Here is an 18,672-nt window from a genome sequence, read left to right as displayed (position 1 = left end):
TGAATTCCAAATTCTTTATTGCAACCTGTTATGCAATAACCAGAGGATGCAGTATTTGTTGGAGGTCAGACGAAACAACAGTGCATCAAATGGTCTTTTTAAATTAATAGTTAGGGCTTGTTCACACGACCGAATTTTTAGTCCAAGTTATGTTCTTGAAAAAAACGGACCGTACTTGGACCAATGTTATTCAATGGGGCAGTGCAGATGAATGTTTTTTTATCTAATCGAATCTGCGTGTGAGAATAATCGCAGAATGCAATAGTTTCTTCCATAATTCGGATGAGACTCGTCCATTCAATTCTATGAGTGCGTAAAAAAAAATTGGATGCCATACAGAGACACAGTATAGCATCCTATTATCTATAATATAACCGGCCAAGCGTCCCTCTGTCTGAAACCTTTATAGACTGCGCATACGCGACGCGCAGTCTGGCTCCAGACAGAAGAACGCCTGGAGCCGTTACAGGTAAGAGGAGTGTATGACGCCGGAGATCGCGGTATACGTAGACACTGAACACATACCGCCATCTCCGGCGCCATACTTACATACTTACCTGACCGGGAGGAGCGTTTCCGCGGCACCTCTCTTTTGACCGGAGACCGGGGGAGGACTGAAGGCGTCGGAATCGGCGCATGCGCATGGCGCTATCCAGCGCCATTTTACTGAAGACACATTTACAATGTGTCTTCAGCAAAATGGCGCCAGACAGCGCGGTGCTCCGGCGCCACACTCCTCCCCCGGCCCCCGCAGAACAGGACACAGCAGTGCTGGAGCACAGGGAAGAAAGGTGAGTATAAGTGTTTATTTTTTTTGTATGTGTGCAGCGTGAAAGGGATGAGGGGTACCATACATACCAGTATTGGGGGATGAGGGGGCCACACATACCAAGATTGGAGGATGAGGGGGCCACACATACCAGGATAGGGGGATGAGGGGGCCACACATACCAGGATTGGGGGATGAGGGGTACCATACCAGGATTGGGGGATGAGGGGTACCATACCAGGATTGGGGGTGAGGGGACCATGCATACCAGGATGGGGGTGAGGGGACCAAGCATACCAGGATTGGGGGATGCGGGGCCCACACATACTAGGATTGGGGGATGAGGGGCCCACACATACTAGGATTGGGGGATGAGGGGGCCATACATACCAGGATTGGGGGATGAGGGGTACCATACCATGCATACCAGGATTGGGGTGAGGGGACAATGCATACCAGGATTGGGGGTGAGGGGACAATGCATACCAGGATTGGGGGATGAGGGGACCATGCATACCAGGATTGGGGGATGAGGGGTACCATACATACCAGGATTGGGGGATGAGGGGTGCCATGCATACCTGGATTGGGGGATGAGGGGACCATGCATACCAGGATTGGGGGTGAGGAGACCATGCATACCAGGATTGAGGGATGAGGGGGCCAAGTATACCAGGATTGGGGGATGAGGGGTACCAAACATACCAGGATTGGGGGATGAGGGGTACCATACATACCAGGATTTGGGGATGAGGGGTACCATGCATACCAGGATTGGGGGATGAGGGGTACCATACATACCAGGATTGGGGGATGAGTGGGGCCATGCATACCAGGATTGGGGGATGAGTGGGGCCACCCATACCAGGATTGGGGGATGAGGGGTGCCATGCATACCAGGATTGGGGAAGAAGAGACCATGCATACCAGGATTGGGGGTGAGGGGACCATGCATACCAGGATTGGGGGATGAGGGGCCCACACATACTAGGATTGGGGGATGAGGGGGCCACACATACCAGGATTGGGAGATGAGGGGTACCACACATACCAGGATTTGGGGATGAGGGGTACCATACATACCAGGATTTGGGGATGAGGGTACCATACATATCAGGATTGGGGGATGAGGGGGGCCATGCATACCAGGATTGGGGGTGAGGGGACCACGCATACCAGGATTGGGGGGATGAGAGGACCACACATACCAGGATTGGGGGGATGAGGGGACCACGCATACCAGGATTGGGGGTGAGAGGACCACGCATACCAGGATTGGGGGATGAGGGGTACCACGCATACCAGGATAGGGAGATGAAGGGTACCATGCATAGCAAGATTGGGGGATGAGGGGTACCATACATACCAGGATTGTGGGATGAGGGGGGCCATGCATACCAGGATTGGGGATGAGGGGACCATGCATACCACGATTGGGAGTGAGGGTACCACGCATACCAGGATTGGGGGATGAGGGGTACCACGCATACCAGGATTGGGATGAGGGGTACCATGTATACCAGGATTGTGGGATGAGGGGTACCATGCATACCAGGATTGTGGGATGATTGGTACCATGCATACCAGGATTGTGGGATGAGGGGTACCATGCATACCAGGATTGGGGGATGAGGAGTACCATGCATACCAGGATAGGAAAGAGGGGGTCATACATACCAGGATTCGGGATGAGAAAGCCATGTATACCAGGATGAGGGATTGGGTACCATACATACCAGGATTGGGATGAGGGGTGCCATGTATATCAAATTTGGGATGAGGGGTGCCATGCATACCAGGATGAGAGATGGGGTGCCATGCATACCAGGGATGGGATGAGGGGTGCCATGTATACCAGATTTGAAATGAGGGGTGCCATGCATACCAGGATTGGGGATGGTGAGGTGCCATGCATACCAAGATTGGAGATGGTGGGGTGCCATGCATACCAGGATTGGGGATTGTGGGGTGCCATGCATACCAGGATTGGGGATGGTGGGGCGCCATGCATACCAGGCTTGGGGATGAGGGGTGCCATGCATACCAGGATTGGGGGAAGAGGGGTGCCATGCTTACCAGGATTGAGGGGTACCATGCATAGCACGGGTGAGGGTACCATGCATAGCAGGATTGGGTGATGAGGGGTACCATGCATACCAGGATTGGAGGATGAGGGGTACCATGCATACCAGGATTCGGATGAGGGGTACCATGCATACCAGGATTCGGATGAGGGGCCATGTATACCAGGATAGGGATGAGGGGGGCCATGCATACAAGGATAGGGATGAGGGGTGCCATGCATACCAGGATAGGGATGAGGGGTACCATGCATACCAGGATTGAGGGTGAGGGGTGCCATGCATACCAGAATAGGGATGAGGCGTGCCATGCATACCAGGATAGGGATGAGGGCAGCACATAACAGGATGGGGGAAGAGGATTGGGGAGCACAAATACCAGGATGGCGGCAGCACAAATACCAGGATGGGGGCAGCACATACCAGCATGGGAGACCATATACCAATAAAAATGCTCGCCACCCAGGCGTAGAACGGGCTCAATAGCTAGTATTTTATATAAGTGTGGATAGAGAGACAGCTGTCAATCACTGATAGGCCCGCCCACTGGACCGAAAAGCCCAAAAAGAGCAGAGGTTTGAATGATTAAAATAAAGATTTTACTGATTTTTATTCTCACAAAATCATATATCAATCTACTCCGCTCCCCCTGCTCTATAACATGGTGCCTGCAGATCAGACTGCATTTTCATGGTGACAGGTTCCCCTTAAAGATGCTAAATTTGCATGATGCAGCCTCCTGAGTCTATTCACCGGGTCACTTAGTATGCAAAAACAAAAAAAAACATGTAGTAAAACGCGTTTTAGGAGAAATTACTCCAAATTCGGATTTTGGACATGTGGTTTCAACAGGTAAAATACATTATTTTATTGTGTTCCACTCGCACAAATCACACAGCCAAAAGGAATACCATCCAACACTTCTGTTTAAAACTCTATAGGATGCTAATAATGAGAACAGTTCACCTTCTGTATTTGTTCTTACCTCTGTCCATCCACTGTGCAGAGAGATACCCCCCAGAGGTCAGGGCTCACTTTGGCGAGTTGTGGAATATAATTTGCCACCTAAAAATAGTTAGAAATAAAAGAAAGTTCAGCAATTTCTCAATAATGGTGCTAACTGCATTGCTCAGGAGTCAGGAGCCTCCGTTATGGAAATGACATAGCAGTATGCCCAGGGATATACCCCACCCCTTACTATTCTGAGACACCTTCAACATCAACATCAAGCATCGTTGTAATCTGAAGTTTTGCAAAAAACTTTGTATGTGAAACCCCAGTGGAAAAAAAACATCCAGTATTTTGCACCCGTGTTGCCTCTGTCTTTATTAAGGGGATGCGCTGAATCCTGTAAGTGCATTAGTTAGGTGACCTGTGTTGTTTTTTTTTCTACTATTTGTTTAGTCTTTTATGTCCTTTTGCTGTTTTGTTTGAAACAAAAATATCCTTACTGAAATGATGCAAACAAATGTAAAATGAAAACTTTTATATGGTAAAAGAGAAATATTCATGTGAATCTAATAATGTGCACTGTATTGTACCCAATTTGCGTTTCACTAAAGAAAAGTGATGATGGGGCAATGTGTAAGAAAAAGGGTAGTAGAAAGGTCCGCCACCCTCATACAAATAATGTACTAACATTATATACATGGACCTCATTGTTATGTCCTGGACTGATTTATCCTTTATTAGGTGGGCGGAAATACCACATGATTACGTAATATCTGTTGTTACTGTATATATTGTATACTATGCTAATGCTGTGTCATGTCATTTTATGCTATACAGTAATATCCAATGTAGTGATGCTAGGCAGTTATATACCTTAGTTCAGCTTTGCCCACGGTTTTATAAGTGGTCATAAACTTGTAAAAACTCATGAAAGAATAAAGTTACGTTAAAACCAAGCACACCATTGTTTTTCTTATGAAATTCTCAATAAGTTTGATGTGTCACATGACCCTCCTCCCATTGAAAAAAATAAAGTTGGATCCAAAATGGCCGACTTCAAAATGGCCGCCATGATCACCACCCATCTGGAAAAGTTTTCCCCTCCCATATACTAATGTTCCACAAACAGCTAGAAATGATGCGCAATTAGCAAGATACCCCGTATAAAGGAGTGGTTCTGCAGGTGGTGACCACAGACCATTTCTCTGTTCTCATCCTTTTTGGCTGTTGTTTTGGTCACTTTTTCATTTTTCCATTGCTCTCACCCCTAGAGGTACAGAAGCATGAGGCGGTTTCTACAGTACAACCCACAGAAGTTGCTCAGGTAGTGCAGTTCATCCAGGATAGCACATCAGTGCGAGGTGTGGCAAGAAGGGTAGTTGTGTCTGTCAGCACAGTGTCCAGAGCATGGAGCAGATACCAGGAGATGTAGAGGGAGTCATAGGAGGGCAACAACCCAGCAGCAGGACCGTTACCTCCTCCTTTATGAAAGGAGGAACAGGAGGAGCACTGCCAGAGCCCTGTAAAATGACCTCCAGCAGGCCACAAATGTGCATGTGTCTGCACAAACGGTTAGAAACCGACCCTATGAGGGTGGAATGAGGGCCCGACGTCCACAGATGGGGGTTGTGCTCACAGCCCAACACCGTGCAGGACGCTTGACATTTGCCACAGAACACCAGGATTGGCAAAGTCGCCACTGGCGCCCTGTGCTCTTCACAGATAAAAGCAGGTTCATACTGAGCACATGTGACAGACGTGAGACTCTGGAGACTCCGTGGAGAGCGATCTGCTGCCTGCAACATCCTTCCGCATGACCGGTTTGGCAGTAGGTCAGTAATGGTGTGGAGTGGCATTTCTTTGGAGGGCCGCACAGCCCTCCATGTGCTCGCCAGAGGTTGCCTGACTGCCATTAGGTACCGAGATGAGATCCTCAGACCCCTTGTGAGACCATATGCTGGTGTGGTTGGCCCTGGGTTCCTCCTAATGCAGGACAATGCCAGACCTGAATCCGATTGAGCACATCTGGGACATCATGTCTCACTCCATCCACCAAAGTGACGTTGCACCACAGACTGTCCAGGAATTGGCAGATGCTTTAGTCCTGGTCTGGGAGGAGATCCCACAGGAGACCATCCGCAACCTCATCAGGAGCATGCCCAGGCGTTGTAGGGAGGTCATACAGGCACGTGGAGGCCACACACAATACTGAGCCTCATTTTGACTTGTTTAGAGGACATTACATCAAAGTTGGATCAGCCTGTAGTGTGTTTTTCCACTTTAATTTTGGGGGTGACTCCAAATCCAGGCCTCCATTGGTTAATAAATTTGATTTCCATTGATGATTTGTGTGTGATTTTGTTGTCAGCACATTCAACTTTGTACAGAACAAAGTATTCAATGAGAATATTTCATTCATTCAGATCTAGGATGTGTTATTTGAGTGTTCCCTTTATTTTTTTGAGCAGTGTTTGTTTCTAATGTTCTAATGCGCCTGTGTGTGTGTGTGTGTGCATGCATGACTGTGTATATATATTTATGTCAGTTTTATATGTGTTTTTAAGAATTTATGTTCAAATATGAACGTATGTCTGTATGTGCATGTATCTGTGTATATGTTTGTGTATGTGCGGGTCTGCGTAATGTATGTGTGTATATATGTGTGTGTGTATGCATGCATGTCTGCGTACTAAGTGTGCGTGTCTGCGTATTATGTGTGCGTGCATGTCTGCGTACCGTGTGCATGTCGGCATATGTGAAGGATGAGGGGGCAGGCTGGGCCCTGTGTTGTATACCTATATTTCTCTTATGTATCTGTGCATCATGAATCGTGGTAAGCATTAAAGGGGCCTACTGAGACTCTTTCGTCCGGGGTCCATGAAAATCTGGAGCCGGCCCTGCCCCCGCCAGTCATCCCAACTTCAATGATGAGAGAGGGAGTGCGATGCTCCCTCTCCCATCAGTCCCTTCTGTGCCTGACGCCACTGACCGGGCGCAATGACGTCATCACTTGGCGCCCGCTGTTCTGAAGATGTGCAGGAGCTCGGAGCAGCGCGGAGAATGAGGAGGAGAGGTGAGTATTTTATTTATTTATTTTAATGGGGGGGTGCATTATACTATATAGACTACCTATGGGGGTGCATTATACTACAGTATATACTCTGCCTATAGGGGTGCATTATACTGTATAGACTGCCTATGGGGTTGCATTATACTGTATACTCTGCCTATGGGGTTGCATTATACTGTATACTCTGCCTATGGGGCTGCATTATACTATATACTCTGCCTATGGGGCTGCATTACACTATATACTCTGCCTATGGGGGAGCATTATACTGTATAGCCTGCCTATGGGGCTTCATTATACTATATAGAGTGCCTATGGGGGTGTATTATACTATATACTCTGCCTATGGGGCTGCATTATACTATATACTCTGCCTATGGGGGTGCATTATACTATATAGATTGCCTGTGGGGATGAATTATACTATATACTCTGCCTATGGGGGAGCATTATACTGTATAGCCTGCCTATGGGGCTTCATTATACTATATAGAGTGCCTATGGGGGTGTATTATACTATATACTCTGCCTATGGGGCTGCATTATACTATATACTCTGCCTATGGGGGTGCATTATACTATATAGATTGCCTGTGGGGATGAATTATACTATATACTCTGCCTATGGGGGTGCATTATACTGAACAGACTGCCTATGGGGCTGCATTCTACTATATACTCTGCCTATGGGGTTGCATTATACTGTATACTCTGCCTATGGGGCTTCATTATACTATATACTCTGCCTATGGAGCTGCATTACACTATATACTCTGCCTATGGGGGAGCATTATACTGTATAGACTTCCTATGGGGCTTCATTATACTATATAGACTGCCTATGGGCGAGTATTATACTATATACTCTGCCTATGGGGCTGCATTATACTATATACTCTGCCTATGGGGGTTCATTATACTGTATAGACTGCCTTTGGGGCTTCATTATACTATATAGACTGCCTATGGGGCTGCATTATACTATATACTCTGCCTATGGGGCTGCATTATACTATATACTCTGCCTATGGGGGTGCATTATACTATAGAAGCCTATGGGGTGCATTTTACTATATCGAGTCTGCCTATGGGGAGTGTATTATACTACAGAGGCCTATGGGGAGTGCATTATACTATATTGAGGACTATCTGATGGGGCCATCATACAGTGTTGGAGATATCAGTTTGGAGGTTACTAAGGGGTCACTATACTGTGTGGGGGGTACTATACAGTGAGGGGGCATTATACTGTGTATAGGAGAGCATCATACTGTGTAGAGGGGAGGAGCTGTACATGAGTGGAGGCTCAGGACATTATTAAATGTTAAGTGGGTACTTATCGTTATAGGGGAACTCAGGTTATTGTGACTGTCGAAGGGGCAAACAGAGGGCATTATTACTTGTGAGGTCTTATATAGACAGGTGTATGCCTTTCCAAATCAAGTCCTATCAGTTTAATTAAACACAGCTGGACTCCAATGAAGGAGTAGAACCATCTCAAGGAGGATCACAAGGAAATGGACCGCATGTGACTTAAATAGGAGTGTCTGAGCAAAGGGTCTGAATACTTATGACCATGTGATATTTCAGTTGTTTTTTTTTTAAATAAATTTGCAAAAATTTCTACATTTCTGTTTTTTTTTCAGTCAAGATGGGGTGCAGAGTGTACTTTAATGAGAAAAAAAATGAACTTTTTAGAATTTACCAAATGGCTGCAATGAAACAAAGAGTGAAAAATTTAAAGGGGTCTGAATACTTTCCATACCCACTGTAACAGTAATATCAGTGTTTGTCTTTGAATAGAGATTTTTTTTTAGTAACAGCGCGGTCATCTGCTGAAGTTCTCCTACATTCACTATTAGGGTCCGCCACCATAGTTGTAATCAGGGTTAACTGGTTAGGGGACCACTCAGAAGTTTCGCCCCCCCTCCGAACCAAAACCCTAGCTACGCCTCTGTTCAGCAGTCACAAGTATAAAGCATTGTAGCAAATACCAACTAGTTACCTTTGTTCAAGTTACCTGTTGCCTCATGTGAGACTGTTGTAGTCATAAAAACTAGTTGCGTCATGTAAGACCGGATACCGGTAAGACTGCTGCCTCTTTGTGAGTAATGTTTTTTTTTCCAATGACACTTCTGTATGCATACATCTTTCTGCCATTCCTGAGTAGGTAGTAGACCACTCTACAGCCAAAGGTCATTACATCCTATTATACTTAACAGGGGATATTATCTTACAACTTCTTTTATGAATGGGGAGGTTGGAGCCTCACAACAAAATTGAACTTTTATGTTCATTAGTTGGATATTATATGGCAGTGGGTTCTTCCCATAGTAGGGAAGTAGTTCTTCACAATGCACAGATTATTATTCACTGAATGTCTGTACTAGTCCCTAAAATTTATTGCCCAAGTCTAGATTACAGATATGTTAGATCAGGACCAAATCCATAAAAACAAACAACCTCTTAAGATATGAGAATTGCATATTATTTTCGCTCATGTTCTAATCAAGGAAAGCATGCAATTTTATCAGCTGATAAACTTGTTTGGCACCATATAATCCATAAGTAACTGTTTTCTCTTTTTAATTGTAGGAGATAGCAATAAAGTCCTAAATACATGTAACCACAAACATTTCCTTGATTCTACACAGTGAAAATCCAGCAATAATGCATGCCAAATTACAAAATATTCTGGATTAATGGAACATCATAGAAAGTTACTTATTTACATGTAAAGACAACCACTGGGATGCCAACACACAATCAAATGTTATTAAACTAAGATCACTTTTTTTTTAATCAATAGATTGTTATAGTCATACTTTATGGCCAATAAACGGGAATGAATGTTTCTCGGAATGCTCGTTTCCAGACTATCTGTTTATCTAAACTGGATTCCGATTATTTCACCCAACAAACAAAACGGTTGTTTGTTGGGTGAAATAATTTTTAAGCCTGCAAAAAAATCATTGTTCTCAACAGCTGTTTGTCCTATGTAAACAGGAGTTGTGCTACCGAGAACAATGATAATATTATATGTGCAAAGACCGATCATATTAAAATAAGAAGTGTGGTCGGTCTGTCTACACAAGCTGTTAAATAACCTCTGATTGGAATTCACTTATGCCAATCGGCTGTCAGCCAGTGTAAAGCACGCTTACTTAGTTATCACTTGTCAATCCCCTGATTCTGGTTTGTGGATGCTGGATTAAAGGAATTTTACAGACTGAGATTGTTTAATGTAAACTAGTAATTTAAAGGGAACCTGTCATGTCAAAAACACTAATAAACTTGCAGATATGGAATTAAACTGAAAGTTAATAGCATTCTAAAGCTGTGCGGACACTGCACTGAAAGCCTGGCTAGCAGGATGAAATTAACCTTATTCCTCCAGGAAGCCTCTGACTTTCAGTCATAGAGGCACAGCCGGCATGGCTTCAGTTGTCACTCAGTACATATTGTGAACGGCGGCTTTAATCACACCACTGTCTGACAGGCGGCTCAGCACTGATGCACTGCAGAACCAGCTGTCAGTCAGTGCCAGCCATGGCTCACTATGCACTGAGCAGTGACTGAAGCCGCACCTTTTTGACTGAAAGCTGGAGGCTGCCAGGAGGAATAAAGTGCATCCTGCTAGCCGGGCTTTCAGTGCAGCATCCGGGCAGCTTTAGAATGCTATTAACCTGCAGATTAACCCCATATCTGCAGGTTAATAGAGTTTTAACAGGTTCCCCTTAATGTTGCACCATATATTTAATATCACATCATGTAGATTAGTTGTAATTGCACTGTAGCATTCAATTACAAGTATTCTTTATTTTAAATCTATTTTTGTCTAAATCATTTGTTTAAAGGTAAAGGTAATTAAACGACTAAGTAAACAACTGTAAGACTATACTGTAATTCTGTTAAAAGTGCTAACACACTAATTTTTTTCCATTACATATTTTAGATTTGCCACTTTAAATCATTATACTTCATACCTTTTAAAAATATAAGATGTGCTCACCTCCCCTTCCTTTATACTGCAGGCATTCTCATACAACCGGTTTATATTTAATGAGAACTGTTCAAAATCTGGAATCACACACTTCTTGCACACAACCTGAGTCAGCAGAACAATGTTACTCTGAACACACCTGTAGGAAAAATATTCTAGAATTATGAATATATACAGTTAAGGCTAGGTTCACATTAATACAGTTGTTTATTCTGGAGTGAAAGGTTTGAAATCTCTGCTGGACTTTCTTCAGAGGCTTCTTTGAGGGCGTGATCTTTCACACCCTCCTTCCCAATTGCTGTCAATCGGCAGCTGATCTAGACTCTTCCTCACTGTGATTCGCAGCATTAGGAAGGGAGGGGTAAAAAGGCATGCCCCCAGAGAAGATTCTGAAGCAACACCCCGTTGAACTGCAGGCAGAGATTTCACATATTGCACTCCAGAAGAAACAATTGTGAATATCTCTGCAATGTAGTGATGCAGCGCAAACTGGAAAAGGGCTGCAGAATTGGGAGAGCGATTTTTACAAGATATTTAATTCAGTTTTTTTGAGCAAGTGACTGGTCACCTTTAAAGAATAACTGTAATTGAAATTTTTATTTCATAATTCAATAGTACACATGAAAATAAACAATTATGTCATGTATTTTATCAGAGAAATTAGCTTCTTTTTATTCTGGATTGATATTTCAGTATCATTTCATGGCTAAAATCTGTTTTCAGTGAAGACAGATTTTCCCATTACTGAGAAAGGAGATGACTTTTAAAATTCTATGGAGAAGGCAGGGGGAGAGCTAGAGGCAGATGCAGACAATCTGTGGCAACATCTCCTAAATCAACGGCTATGTTTTTATGCTGCTTTTTTTCTGCAGCCAAAACCTGATCTCTTGGAAATAAAAAAGCTGCAGACAAAAAGTAGGTTTTGCTGGCTTTTTTTGCTGGTTTTCTTGTTACTTTCTTGCTGTGTTTTTCAGGTTCCCAAAGTTCAGCTTTGCTTCCACCATACATGCATGAACAATGCAAGGTATTAAGCCACCAATGCAAGACATGTGTGAAGCCATAAAACATTTTGGAAAAAACAGTAATTTGATCACATTAGTTAGTGTAAAAAGATTTTTATGTCTGAAAAAATAGTGACTTTTCTGAACTAAAAAAGTTCATATACCTTCATAAAAAAATACACAATTACAATGAAGTGCATTGAGTTTGTCAGACATTGTCTACTTTTACACATTGGTAGGGCCATTGAGTTGGTAATGTATTGTTCAATTTCACACATTGGTTGGGCATTGAAATGGCCAGGCATTTTTACTGTCACAGATTGGATGGGCATTGTTTACTGTCACACATTGGTTGGGCATTGTTTACTGTCACATATTGGTTGGGCATTGAGATGTTCAGGCTTTGTTTACTTTAACACATCACTAATTGAATTACACTGTACTAATACTAACAGACATTCTCAGGTTAGGACACCAAGACACTGGTTTAAGCTTGAGAAAATCAGAAAAATAAATGGGTTTCTCATCCTGCTGTACATGCTTTTTTTTCACCAAAACCGCTGCAAAAACTGATGGCAATGTTTTTTTTGCTGCATTTTTGCACTTACTCATTGCCCTCCATGGGTGAAAAAAATGCTGCAAAAATGCTGAAAGAATTGACATGGTTCAGTTTTCAAAAAAGCAGCAGTTTTCCAATTCAGTTAGGAAAAAAACAAGCGTGCCCATGAGATTTCTGAAATCTCAGTTTTTGCTGGTACTGTAAAAAGCAGCGTTTAATTTACATTAAAAAAAAATCAGCAAAAACACAACATGTGAACATACCCTTAAGGTATGTTAATTTCTGCACAGTTTTGTCGCAAAACCTGAAGAATTTCCTAGTACCAGCAAAGTGAATGAGATTCCTGAAGTCTCATGCACATGTTGCTTATTTTTTCCTTGCAGATTTAACTCTGCCTCATGTCAATTCCTTCAGCCTTTTTTGCTGCAGATTTCACCCATACTAAATGAGTGGGGAAAAATCCAAAACACACATAAAAAAGCAAGAAAAGAGTGCATAATTTACCCAGTATTTTTCCTGCCTGCAAATCCTGCATGTGTGCACATACCTTTAACGTGTGAACACGCTCAGTGGTTGCAGCAGAAAAATCTACTGCAAATACTGGAATGTTGCCAAGAAAAATGTATTTAAACTCCCCTTCCTTTTGTTTTCAGGTGTCTGGCAGCAGCTTTCTCTCCAAGTGCTCATGTATATGGGGGAGTCAGCTATCTCAAGTGTGTGGGCACTTGAACCATGAACAAATATTCTGACTTATTAGCCAGATTTCAGTTTCTAAAGACATTAGAAGTCCAATAATATGCACGTAACAATTATCATTAATATTCATCATATATGTGCAGGGTCAGCTTCAGGCTCACCGCAACAACTCAAAGTCCCTTTTTGCTCTTTATCTCAAGGTTAATGTATGGAACCTGTGATCTGATTTGTTGATATGTGATGGTTTAAAAAAAAAAATTACTTTCGAAAGATTTCTAAGTCCATCGATGCTCCTATCATTGACTCTTGCATCGTATTTTGCAGCTTGTCCATGCAGTCCTTTAGTCTGGGGTCAGTTGCGAGCAGTCCATTGGCTTTCAGTGTCTATAATGTTTAAAATAAAATAAAAAATTTAATGAAGACTGCATTAGTCATGACTTTCAATGTCCTTATACATTTTATATTTTGTGGCAAATTGTAAGAATGATTTAATTAAATTTAGACTTTAAAACAAAAGTTGACCGATGTGGAGGAATAATTTCTACAACAAAGGGCAGAATTATCTAAACTTTGTAACAGTAAGACTGTCTTGTCTTTGTTGCCCATAGCAATCATTGACAGCAAAGCTTTAGAAATGAAATCTGCACTTTGATTGGTTGCTTTGAGCAACAAGGACAGTCTTATTGTTCGACAGTTTTGATCAATCGGCCCCATTGTTTTTAATAAAGATGACCAATGAGCAAGAACCAAAATTATCATACAGGGCTGTTGCCCTAGTACTGCCCTCTTATCTCTTATACTGTCTTATTCACCCCCTGCCATTTATACTGGAAATACTCAGTGTTAACCCCTTAGTGACAAGGTCATTGTTTTTCATATCTGACCAGTGTCACTTTATGTGGCAATAACTCTACAATGTTTCAACATATCCCAGTGATTTTGAGATTGTTTTTCTTTTCATGTCACATTATACTTTATGCTAATATGTTTTGGATTCATTTATGAAAATGTCAGAAATTTGGCAAAAATGTAAAACTTTGTTTGATCTCGTGCTGATCAGCTGACCCTCAGTTCTTTTTCTTATTCCTGCATCAAATTAGTTGGCAACTGCCTGGTATGAAATACTTTTAAAGAATTGTCAAAGCCACCTAAACCCATACAGGTCCATGAGTGCCTGGTCATACAGCCAAATCAGGTCTCATGCTTTGCACTGGGGAAGGACAACACCCTGAAACACTGTGTCTTCCTATTGAGATTCTAGTTTGGCTTTTATCCTAAGTCAAATGACAAGGCTCGTTAAAGGGTCAATTGTGACTTTTAGGATTGCTACTTCCAATAGGTGGCGCCAGAGTTCTAGTCCTCTTCCTCTCTGAAGAGGCAATTTGCATATTTCCTGCTTAGAAAAACATCCTTAGGTTATTTGCACATGTTTTTTTTCTTTCAGGCCAATTTCTGTCAGAATCTGCCTGAAAAAGTACTGCAAAAGCATAAAATGAACATAGTGCATAGCAATGTCAAAATGAAGTTGCTGTGCACATATTTTGTCTTATGTCACTTCTTTTAACCTTGAAGCGGTTAAAAGAAGTGACACAGAAGGCACCCATTCTCTATACTTCACACTGTAATGTAAAATGAAGCTTTCAGGAAAACGACCACCGTGTGCACATGGCCTAAGGGTGCTTTCACACTTTGTTCAGGCACCCATTGGGGCTTACATCCGAACCTTCCACAAAATGGCATTCGGGCGTATGCACCAATGGGGCCATAGACTATAATGGTGCCGACAGAGGAAGGGTGCGCTCTGTTTTGCATTATTTTCTGGCGGGTACACGTACTGGAGGCAGACACCCAGACACTGGACCAACAAATGGGTGCCTAAACGCAATGTGAAAGCACCTTTAATCATTTCATTTTGGTTCAAATCCTTAGTCTTAAATGGTAACACTTTAAGGCTCAGATACTACAAGTAAACCTGGTTATTTAATTATTTAGCCTAAATTGCTATTAGCCTGATTTTTCACAACATTTCAATATGGCATAAATTACTATGTGAACTAAATAGCACGTCCTATGCCTCCAGGCATGTAGATTACATACATTTCTTTGCACTTTGCTGAGCATTCCCGTGCCAGGGTATTCAAAGTACTGGCGTACCTCTGTAAAAGTCACAGTTATATAGACTTCTGAACTGCTCTTGTCACGGGTGTGTCAGATGTGACAGTCGCCCTGCAGTTGGTTGCAGAAGATCTCTTTGTTTGGCGTTACAGACACCTTCTTAAATCTGTCTAACTCTAGGACCTAGTGGCTACCTCCCACCTGCTAATTGACATCCAGGCCTGGGTGTTTAAATACTTTCAGTTTGCTGCAGGGAGGTGCCGGTGGTATTCACATGTTCCCTTGTGAAGGCTTGGAGCTATTGCAGTCTGCTTACTTCCTCTCTGGTGCTAGGAGAACATTTGGTGTAATCTCTCTGAAGTCGGCTCAAGCTAAGTTAGTTTCCCCTGTGTTTGTCTCACTTGTTGTCTTTATTTGTTAGTGGGGATTGACTAGTGCTCAACCCCCCCTTCCCTATCCAGGGCCAATCTCTATGGAAATACAGGGCTTAGGTTTCTGTGCGGCGGTTGGTGAGGAAAAAAATATAGGGATGATAGGGGAGACAGGGTGTTATCAGATCAGTCTAGGAGGTCTCCACTCCCCCTTTCCCTAGTGTCTGGGCTCCCTTCCCCTCTTCCCTTCATGTTGCACTTAGTCTTTCCCACACCTTGTGTGACAGCTCTATATTGTTGTCTTATATTTTACAACAATGAATATCATTCTAGTTGTTACTGAATGCCACACAGAACTAACAGCAGAACTGAAAGATGCTGAAACTGTTCACTTTATACCATTACAGGCATAAATCGAAATTGACAAGAGAACTTAGCTGGGATATATGTTGGTATAAGGCTATGTGTGCACATTCATTATTTGATTCCAGAGATTTCTGTAAGGTTTCTGCATCTCTTGGCAGCAAAAAACGCGTGATTTTGGCATGTTTTTGATGCATTTTGTTTTTTTTGTACAGCAATGAATGCTTTTTGGAACTAAATAAAGATATTTGAAAAAATAAACATGGGACATTGCTTTAACCCTTGGATTACCGTCAGACCTGGGGTGAGTATATTGGTTAATTTAAATGATTAAAGAATGTGTCTGTTTTATTTCAAATAAAGTGTTTTATTCTCAGTGTGTGTGTTTATTTAACTCTTTACTTAGTAATGAGGGTGTCTGTCTGACACCTCTTCATTACTAAAGCTAGGGTTAGGTGTCAGCGACACCTAATCCCATTAAGTCTAAACACATTACTCCTAATGCCACACTTGTTTTGTCAGTATATGCGACTCCACAGCATGTAATGACATTTCAATCGGCTGAGGGTGAGTTTGGGTACGTGCCCATGTACGTGCTCAGGAAATGATGCAGGTTTGACTCTGCGTATTTATGCAGCATTCAAACACACAGTGGCCAGATGTTACAGCATAGTGGATGGGATTTCTAGAAATCCCATGTCCAGTATGCGTGCATCTGTGGCTGCGGATCACCTTTGGACATTGACATGCGGCGCGTCTTTCAGGACCGCGGCATGTTCAAATTCACTATCGGAGTTGCTAATCTGACCACTGGAATGTATTGAATGCGGGAAATCCACATGGTTCAGTGAACACATGCGGATTTACCTGCGTTCAATAGAACGCAGCAAAAATATGCTGCATCCAAAGCGCTGCTACATCCGGATCGTGGGTACATAGCCTAAAATTTAAAAAATGGCGTGGGCTCTCGCGTCATTTTCATAACCAGCAGAGGAAAAGTCAACCACTGGGGGCTGATATTACTAGCCGGGGAAGGGGCCATTAGCCAAAAATGTTCCCTGGCTATTAATAACAGCCCACAGCTGTTTGCTTAGCCTTTACTTGCTAGATTACAGGGGGACCCCATAAAAAATTGACATAGGGTCCCCCTATAAAATCTAACCAGGAAAGACAGCTGCGGGCTGATATTAATAACTAGGGAAGGGGCCATGGATTCTGGCCCCCTCCGAGGCTAATGATATCAGCTCTCAGCGGCCCCAGAAGTGGCGTATCCATAAGATGTGCCACATCTGGCGCTTAGCCTCCGCTCTTCCCACTTGGTGTGGTGGCAAGTAGGGTAATAGGGTTGGGGTTTATGTTAGCCTTGTATTGGCAGCTGACATGAAGCCAGGTTACTAATGGAGGGTGTCTAGTAAGGTTTTTGAAATAAAGACACAGCCAGAATAAAGTCTTTTATTTTAAATCAAATTCCACACGGGTTTAATCATTTATCTAAAAATAAAAAACACCGTAAACTCACCTGAAGACCAATCCACTGAAGCCATTGTCAGCTGTAAAAAAAAACAAAAATAAAAAACAACCATATCCCTCACCTGTCCGCCGTGATGACTGATGTGACTGCTCTGGAGGACAGCACTCTATACACTGACAGCAGTGTAATCACTCCTGTCAGTGTATAGCGCTTAGCTGCCGGAAGTGATGTCACCAGATTTCAATCAGGTGATGATCAGCTGCATCAGTGTTGCGTGAGAGAATTCTCACACAGCATCGGTGCCATAAGTGAGGTCACCGGAGCTCTCAGCTGATCATCAGCTGATTGCACTCCAGTGACCTCAGTCCTGGTAGATCAGCGCTATACACCACCGGGAGCGATCGTGCTCCTGTCAGTGTATAGATTGCTGATGGGTGATCGGATCGCCGTGGGACACTCGTGATGAAAGTGTTTTTTATTTTAATATTGATTTATTTTAACTTTTTTTTTTTTTAACGTCGGCTGAGGAAACCATTTCTCCCCTTAGCTGCGCATGATCCCTCTGTTATCAGTGGGAGCGGCTGTAGGATGATGGGAGGTGTATTCTCCCGCAGGCAATTCTTTGGGCGTTTTTACCGCATCTTTGACTCATTGACTTGAATTGAGTCAGTCAAATACGCAGCAAAAATCAGCAGCAAATCCGCAAATATTTTTATATCTGCGTTTTTGCTGCGGATTTGACTGACTTAATTGAAGTCAATGGGTGAAAAACACTGCAAAAACGAACAAAGGATTGACATGCTGCAGATTTAAACGCAATGACAATCTTGACAGGAAAATTCCTGATCATGTGCACAGCACTTCAGGATTGTTATTGTATTAGCTGGCACAAGGATTCCCTTGTGTTTTTGGCCAATTTCCGCGAGGAAAAAGCGCTGCAAAAACGCACAGTGTGCACATAGCCGAAGTGCAATGTGTAGGTGCTCGTTCACACTGTGCCCATTAACAAGCAGAACTTAGGATAAAAACAAAATGAGCAAATACGCTGCAGTAAGTAAATACAGTAAGTGAATAGTAATAGTACATGTAAATAACATAGGGTATTTAGTTGACACCATTTAGATAAAAAAAGCCATCCCACCGTGACAAGGTGTACCCAATCAGGATGGTCCTATCTGTAATATTTCACTTCTCTATGTGCCAGCAGGCCTCAATAGACTGG

General features: G+C 43.0%; 1 protein-coding gene across 1 annotated transcript in view; it reads right to left on the bottom strand.

Annotated features, from left to right (window-relative positions):
• Positions 1–18,672, bottom strand: part of GLS2 (glutaminase 2) — a 114,884-nt gene that overhangs the window by 74,120 nt on the left and 22,092 nt on the right. The window contains exons 3-5 of the mRNA XM_073663637.1: positions 13,393–13,514; positions 10,884–11,013; positions 3,836–3,915 (exon numbers count right to left, since the gene is read on the bottom strand). Coding sequence (XP_073519738.1) covers positions 3,836–3,915; positions 10,884–11,013; positions 13,393–13,514 — 332 coding nt within the window. The remainder of the gene's footprint in view (positions 1–3,835; positions 3,916–10,883; positions 11,014–13,392; positions 13,515–18,672) is intronic.

Source organism: Phyllobates terribilis, unplaced genomic scaffold (assembly GCF_046119375.1).
Source record: "Phyllobates terribilis strain yellow unplaced genomic scaffold, ASM4611937v1 Scaffold_2__4_contigs__length_985480577, whole genome shotgun sequence".
In the NCBI taxonomy this organism is placed as follows: domain Eukaryota; kingdom Metazoa; phylum Chordata; class Amphibia; order Anura; family Dendrobatidae; genus Phyllobates; species Phyllobates terribilis.
This window is presented reverse-complemented; position numbering and strand designations above follow the sequence as displayed.